This window comes from Loxodonta africana, chromosome 1 (genome assembly GCF_030014295.1).
Source record: "Loxodonta africana isolate mLoxAfr1 chromosome 1, mLoxAfr1.hap2, whole genome shotgun sequence".
Classification (NCBI taxonomy): domain Eukaryota; kingdom Metazoa; phylum Chordata; class Mammalia; order Proboscidea; family Elephantidae; genus Loxodonta; species Loxodonta africana.
Window position 1 is genome coordinate 106029813 of NC_087342.1, and position 7784 is coordinate 106037596.

At 53.6% G+C, this 7784-nt stretch overlaps 1 protein-coding gene across 1 annotated transcript; it reads left to right on the forward strand.

Moving 5' to 3' along the window:
* Window positions 1-3557: 3557 nt before the first annotated feature.
* On the forward strand, window positions 3558-7670 carry LOC100659099 (solute carrier family 22 member 7). The gene is made up of 8 exons (XM_023543861.2): window positions 3558-3971; window positions 4584-4687; window positions 4823-4977; window positions 5099-5267; window positions 6306-6429; window positions 6725-6798; window positions 7324-7514; window positions 7576-7670. The coding sequence occupies exons 1-8, from the start codon at window positions 3558-3560 to the stop codon at window positions 7668-7670; spliced, it is 1326 nt and encodes a 441-aa protein (XP_023399629.2).
* The last annotated feature ends 114 nt before the right edge of the window (window positions 7671-7784 follow it).

Here is a 7784-nt window from a genome sequence, read left to right on the forward strand (position 1 = left end):
ATGCTTCCTGCATCATTCAATATTTTCCTCTTGAATCATTCAACATTGCAAATTCAGGCTTGCACTTTTTTTCAATTTGTGAAATGCTGAGTGTGTTCTTCCCTTTTGGTTTTCTAACTTCAGGTCTTTGCACATTTCTTTAGGATAGTTTGTCTTCTCCAGCCGTCCTTCGAAATCTTCTTTTCAGCTTTTTTACTTTATCATTTCTTCTGTTCACTATAACTACTGCACATGCAAGAGCAAGTCTCAGAGTCTCTTCTGACATCCATTTTTTTTTTCTTTCCTGTCTTTTTAATGACGTTTTTCTTTCTTCATGTATAATGTCTTTTATGTCATGCCACAACTCGTCTGGTCATTAGTGTTCAATACGTCAAATCTGTTCTTGAGATGGTCTCTGAATTCAGGCAAGATATACTCAATGTTGTATTTTGGCTCTTGTGGACTTGCTCTAGTTTTCTTCAGCTTCAACTTGAACTTGCATAGGAGGAATTGATGGTCTGTTCCACAGTCGGGCCCTGGCCTTGCTCTGACTGAAGATATCGAGCTTCTCTATCTTCTCTTTCCACAGATGTAGTCAATTTGATTCCTGTGTTTTCCATCTGGTGAGGTCCACATGTATAGTCACTGTTTATATTGTTGAAAAAAGCTTTTTGGAATGAAGAAGTTGTTGGTGTTACAAAATTCCGTCCTTTGATCTCCAGTGGCGATTCTATCACCAAGGCCATATTTTCCATCTACCAATCCTTCCTCATTTCCAGTTGTCATATTTCAATCACTAGTAACTATTAATGCATCTTGACCGGAGGGAGGGGAAAGGAAAACACAGCACTTAGGAGACACCGAGCTTCCGTTGAGGATGATGGAAAAAATTGGGAATGGTTAATGGTGATGGTTCACTACATGATGAACATATTTCATGTCTCTAAACTGTACATGGAAAGATCAAATGCTTTGTTACCTATATATTTACCACAACAACAACAAAAAAGTTTTAAAAAAAGCTCACCTTGAAGGAGCTGCAAAGGGTTATGGCATTTTATATACAGGTATGCATTGCTTAACATCTATGATACATTCTGTGAAATAGGACCTTATGTTATTTGGATATTATGTGAACATTTGTGTCTTCTTCTTGCCATGGGGCTCCCGGTGACCCAGGAGCTGCTGTATAGCCTGCAGCCTGGGCAGCTCCACTGTGGAGACCTCAGCTGAGTGCTTGGCCAGGTCCCACCCAGCTGTCACTGCCTTCTCTGCTAAGCCAGTTGCAGGGAAGGCCAGCTTGCCTGCCCTTGAGAACCTGCAGGGTTAGGGGACAGCACAGGCCAAGGGGGCTGAAGCTGCCCAAGCCAGGTCTGGGGCATCTGGGGTGCATTCCTTCCCATCACCGTTGTACGGGACCACATCAGGCAAGACACAGGGACTAAACTTGCCAAGTTTCAGGAGCTGAGGGGGAGCAGGGTTGGAAGTGTGGCTTGGGCCTCCATAGCCGCAGGCTAGAAGGCTTCTGGGCTGTGTCCAGCAGCCAGACAAAAGTGGGGCTCTCACCTCAAGATGAGGGATCTGGAGTCCTGGCACTGAGACAGCGGTGTGCCCCGGCCCACAGACTTACATGCACGCATATCCAGTTGGACGTTGCCCGAGTGAACTTTAAGATACATATCAGTATTTATATAATGATTATATAGTATTAAAAAAGAGGGAGTAACAGGTGGGTGAGAGGGATAGGTGGTGTCTCACCCTCATGTTGGTCTCCAGGGAGGCCTGGGCACCCTTCAGATGAATAACGGGGAGACTAATACTGGCCAAGTGACCACACAAAGGTGTGAAGTGCCAGTGGGCTGTTATGTTTGGGAACTGGAAGGAAGGAGGAGTGTTGGGGGAAGGGCCAGGTATGGGCTAGGGGAGTGGAACCGCTCCTGGGTGGTCATGTGGGCCAAGATACAGAGCTGGTCTGCCATTTTTCAGCAGTGGGAGCTGGCAACGATCTTTACAAGGGGATGTGACCATGTCACCTTTGTGTTTTAAAACAGTGCTTGTGGTGGGTGTGTGGAGAATGGGTTGAAAGAGGTAAGAATGAAGGCAAGGATGTCTGTGTAGCTATCTTAACCCTCCTGCTAGACTGTAAGCTCCCTGAGGGCAGGGACTGTGTCTGAGGCATCTCTGTAACTTGTAGAATGCCTTAGTTGCACTGGGGCCTCAACAAATACCTCTTAGTATTATCACCTCCCATCACCACCACTACCAGCATTTTCTGCCATTTGCTTCCTGTCACTGTCCTCACTCCCACGCCTACTAGCACCACCATTCCCACACACCATGTCACTGATTTAGCTCTTTCCCTGGTGCAGACTGGCCACTTGTAGCTCAGCAGCTTGGGTGAAAGGCAAGCTTCCTGGGCTGGGGGTCAAGGGGCCCTGGTGTTCTCCTCAGTTCTGGTGCTGAGTCACTGTGTGGCGCCAGCAAGTCCCTCTGTCCCCCTTCCTTGGCCTTGGTTTCTTTATCTTTCAATGATGGAGCCAGATTAAATTAGTGGTTTTCAACTTTCTTTCTTTTTTTTTTTTTTGGAGCCTGGGCCTCTTCTCCAAGGACATCTTCTGAAGCTCGCTTGTTTTGAAATCTGGAGCTCCTGGGAACACAATTTAACTACTCCTTGGTGGACAGGCCGTTCCAGCTCTGCCATCCTGGCATTTGGTTAATGAGATCAGAATTAAATGTTGTTGACTCGGTTGTGCTTTGCTACAGGGGCCATGCCTGGGAATTGAGTGAGCAAGTGCTGGGTCTCAGGCATTGCAGAGACCCATGGCAGGGCCTTGGCAAAGCCACTCCTTCCCTGCACCCTCAAGGGGCAATCTGCGAAGCTCCTGGAAATGGGACAGTGGGGCAGGCAGGAGGAACCTTGTATATGGGGTGAGCCCCTGGGAGAGGAAGTGGAGAGGGATGGGCCTGGGGTCCTATAGAGGTCAGGCTGCCCAGTGGGGCTCCAGGTCTGTCTCAGGCCAGAGCATAAGCTCCAGGTGAAGACCTAGAGGTACAGGGTGTACTTGTGGCTCAGCAGAAAGAACCCCACATGGTCAAGGCCTGGCCATCAGTCTTGAAGCCTGGGCTGCCAGCCAGGCTGGGGCTGCAAAGAGGCAAGGCCGACCTGAAGCCTCCTAGGACAAAGGGCATCCAGGGGGAGCTGGCATCATGCCCCAGGGCCTCCTCTCTTAGGGACTCTTAGAGCTCTGTTGGCCTCCTACACATCAAGCTACCCAACCCAGTCTCTGAGCACCAATGGGTAAGACCCAGAGCCACAAAGTTTGTGACCTCTGAACAGATGGTAGCTCCTCCCCTCTAGGCACTGGGCCAGATGAACAGGGGTCCCTGGAAACCTGGGTGACTGGGGAGGGCCCGGTCCTGGGCCAGCCCCTGAGGGCCGAATTCTGGCTACAGGCTCTCCACCCATCAGTCCATCCTGCTCCTCCCCCAGAGTCCAAGGGTCCAGGTGGCAGGCAGACTGAGCTGTGCTGGACACTGCAGAGGGAGCCTGCACTGGGGATGATTGGTGGGTGGGCAGCATGGGCTTTGAGGAGCTGCTGCATCAGGTCGGTGGCTTTGGGCCCTTCCAGTTGTGGAATGTGGCCCTGCTGGCTTTGCCCCGGCTGCTGCAGCCCCTGCACTTCCTCCTGCCTATCTTCCTGGCTGCTGTGCCTGCCCATCGCTGTGCCCTGCCTGGAGCCCCTGACAACTTCAGCCACCAGGATGAATGGCTAGAGGCCTACCTGCCCAGGGAATCCAATGGCACACTCAGCTCCTGCCTCCGCTTCACCCACCCCCACCCACTCTTCAACACCACATTGGTGGGAGGACGACATAGCCCTGAGGAGCTTGAGGGGGTGCCCCCCACAATGGCCTGTCCCCAGGGCTGGGAGTATGACCACTCACAGTTCTCCTCCACCATTGTAACCGAGGTACCAGAGGTTGTGGGGCATGTGAGTGGGGTGGGCTGCCATTGCCTTGGGTGGTTACTGTGTGGGCATTAGATATACTTCTTTACCTCTTAGAGTCTCAGTTTACCCATCTGTAGTTGGAGTCTATAAATATAAAGCACTGAGCCTAGCTCCTGGCTTGTAGTAAGGGCCCGTCACAGGGGGTGCTATTATTAAATTGGGAGATGTTGAAGGTGGGGGGAGGGGGGCCAAGATGGCTGCAGGAACTGGGGACAGAGGGCTGAGAAGGGTAATTCTGCAGGAAATGGTGGGGAAACCACAGAGATCTCCCTCTCTCCTTTCCTCTTTTCAGGCCCCAGGTCTGGGATTTACATAGCCCATCTGGATATGGGGTGCTGGTGGGGGTTGACTCTCTCCAGGGAGGGAGGAGGATTCCTGTTGTCATGGTTGAGGTCTCCATGGGAAGCAGCTGAGGCTGCAGGACTGGGGAGGGGACAAGTGTCCTATACCCCCTGGCTGGGATGAATAGTTGGGTGTTTAATATCTAGCATGGAGGCAGAGGGGGATGGCTCAGTTGACATCAGAGCCCAAGGTCTGGTGCCAGCTAGAAGGAGTCCTGTGCCCATTGGAGTCCTTCCCTGTCTGTCCTTGCAGTGGGACCTGGTATGTGAGCAGAAAGGCCTGAACCAAGTCACGTCCACATTCTTCTTTGCTGGTGTGCTAGTGGGGGCCGTGGCCTTCGGATACCTGTCCGACAGGTGGGGTGAGCCGTGGGGCTGATAGGGGGGTGGGATGGGGAGGCTCTCTCCCACTAGCAGGGGTATGGGCCTAGTCTGCCTCTGTCTTGGGATCTCCCCTCCATGGGGGAGCTGACTCTGCATGACCCGTTGCAGGTTTGGACGCCGCCGCCTGCTACTGGTGGCCTATGTGAGTACCCTGGTGCTGGGCCTGGCATCTGCAGCCTCCATCAGCTATACCATGTTTGCCATCACCCGCACCCTCACTGGCACAGCTCTGGCTGGCTTTACCATCATTGTGATGCCACTGGGTGAGACAGGCAAAGGATGGACAGGGCCTATAGGGCTGGAGGGAGGTGTTGCCAAGGATGCGACTGAGCCCATCTGGCTCCCACTAACTGTCTTTCTGTCTGGCCCCTTCCCTGGGCCTAGAGCTGGAGTGGCTGGACGTGGGGCACCGCACTGTGGCAGGCGTCCTGAGCAGCACCTTCTGGACAGGGGGCGTGATGCTGCTGGCACTAATTGGGTACCTGATCAGAGACTGGCGATGGCTTCTGCTGGCTGTCACCCTTCCTTGCGCCCCAGGCATTGTTAGCCTCTGGTGAGGCCTTGGGGCAGCTGGGGAGATGGAGATATAGGAACCCAGAGATGGAATTAATCAGAGACTGAGACTCAGAGACTGAGAGATGGAGAGAGACAGCTGGAGTCAGTGATCAAGAGACAGATAGAACCAGAGACAGAGACTAATAGACAGAGGTGAGATAGAGACAGATGACGACTGCACAGGACAGTGAGAAATGGAGAGCAAGATCTTTAGAGAGAGGTGGCGAGACAGAGACAGAACCAGTGAGAGACAGTGAAACCAGTGAGAGACAGTGAGTGAAAAAGACAGAACTCAACAGTAGATTGAGAGGTACAGATGGCAATAGACACAGAGAAAACAAGAGTCTGTGAGAGGCACAGAGACAGAGAAGGAAAGACAGACACAGCCAGGCACAGTTTAAGGTAGGGGTGGGACCAGGGCCAGCGTGTGGTGTGGAAAGATCCCTGGAGGGAGGGTGGGAAGCCAGGCAGGGTGGGCATTTCATTTCATCCCAAAGATAGCCCTCTGAGTATGTGTCTCTCCTTCATCTTATGCCCTCCTGTGGGTGGTTGGTGTTGTGGACCGAGGTACTGAGGGTAAGGCCAATTCAGTTCAATAGGGCAGGGTTGTTCTCTGTGGGATACCTAGGCCCAGACAAGGAAGTCTGGGAGGAGGCGGCTTTTGAATTGCCTAATAAGTTGAGTGGAAACCCTGGTGGCGTAGTGGTTAAGTGCTATGGCTGCTAACCAAAGGGTCGGCAGTTCAAATCCACCAGGTGCTCCTTGGAAACTCTATGGGGCAGTTCTACCCTGTCCTATAGGGTCACTATGAGTTGGAATGAACTCGAGGATACTGTTTTTTTTTTTTTTTATAGGATGAGTAAGAGTTCATTGGGGTGGGGGTGGGGGGCGGTAGGGGGAGAAGGAAATGTTCCCAGCTGAGGGTCTTTAGCCTAACAGCCTGTGGCATGACCAGGATGGAGATGTGGCTTAGGGCATTGTCATCTAGTCCCAGAACCCAACTTGATCGCTGAAGAGCCCCGTGCCTGTCTTGCAGGTGGGTGCCTGAGTCTGCCCGCTGGCTTCTGACCCAGGGTCGTGTGGAGGAGGCTCACAGGTACCTGCTCCGCTGTGCCAGGCTTAATGGGCGGCCCATGGGTGAGGACGGCCTGAGCCTGGAGGTGAGGGTGAATGTGTGTGTGTGTGTCCTATGTCAAGTGCCTCCCTCTAGGGGCTCACGGTACCTGACAGGAAAAGCCCCTGACCCCTAAGGAAAGGTCCAAACTCCTTGGGATGTCCTACCCACACTCTTGACTCAGGGCCCACCTTCACCTTTCTCAGCTCCCATGTGCACACACTCCCCCTCCACCCCCCTACCTGGCAGAGGGGAGGAATAGACACCCAGAGAGAGCAATGTGCCCTGCCAAGGCCACATAGCCAACTCTGATCTCACAAACTTGCCTCTTCCCCCACCAGGCCCTGAGCAAGGTAGCAGCCAAGGAGCGGGTGGTCCAGAAACCCTCCTACTTAGACCTGTTCCGCACGCCTCGGCTCTGACACATTTCACTGTGCTGCATGGTGGTGTGGTGAGGAGTGGTTGTCCTGAACCTGGCTGGGCTGGTGTGGGGCAGCCGCCAGGATGGGACTGGATGTGAGAAGGACGAGGGACAAATGAACTGTAACTGTGGGAGGCAGGAGGATTAGCTTCAGGAGATCTGGCTGGGCGAGGTCACAAGATGCAGCAGGCATCAGAGATACCTAGGTTCTAACTCAGGCTCTGCCCTTCCTTACTCTGCAGCCTTGGACAGTTCACTTAACCACTCTGAGCCTCACTGACCCTTCTGTACAATAGGGATGCTATTAGTTCCTACTTGGCAGGGTTGCTGTGGCGATTAGTATAAACGGCTTTGGACGCTGGGACGCGCTGCCTATTCAGGGGAGTTACAGGGAGGGGAAAGATCCTAGGCATCGGGCACTGCAGGGGAGGAGGTAGTCCCGCTAAAAGCCAAGGCTCCCTGAGAAGACAAAGAGGATGGGAAGGAAGGCCCCTTGAGTGGCATCGCGATCCTCTTCAGGTTTGGAGTGAACTTCTCCTATTACGGCCTGAGCCTTGACGTGTCGGGGCTCGGACTCAACGTGTACCAGACACAACTGCTGTTTGCGGCCGTGGAGCTGCCCGCCAAACTGCTAGTCTACCTGTCGGTACGCCATGCCGGACGCCGTCTCACGCAGGCGGGAACGCTGCTGGGATCGGCCCTTGCTTTGGGTATTTGGATACTGGTGCCCTCTAGTGAGCCCCGCCCTCAGACCACGCCCACTCCCGGAAGTTCCACCCCTGGGCCCCGCCCACCCGCCGGAGCCCCGCCTCCTAGCCCGAAACCTCCCGCCCTTCCGCGGGGAGCTGGGACTCTCAGTCCTTTAAGTCCCGCCCACTCCTCGGAGACCGCACCTCCTATCCCGGAAGCCCTCGCTCTTCCACAAGGGCCGCTTACTGCACTGTGGCGCTTTTCTTCCAGAGAAGGGGCCGTGGGGCACT

What these genes read in the sequence shown, in the direction of transcription:
- LOC100659099 (XM_023543861.2), top strand. Translation starts at nt 3,558, where the DNA reads ATGGGCTTTGAGGAGCTGCTGCATCAGGTCGGTGGCTTTGGGCCCTTC. An exon ending in TACCAGAGGTTGTGGGGCAT is followed by an intron (nt 3,972 to 4,583) that starts GTGAGTGGGGTG and finishes CTGTCCTTGCAG; the next exon opens with TGGGACCTGGTATGTGAGCA. An exon ending in GACCTGTTCCGCACGCCTCG is followed by an intron (nt 6,799 to 7,323) that starts GCTCTGACACAT and finishes GATCCTCTTCAG; the next exon opens with GTTTGGAGTGAACTTCTCCT.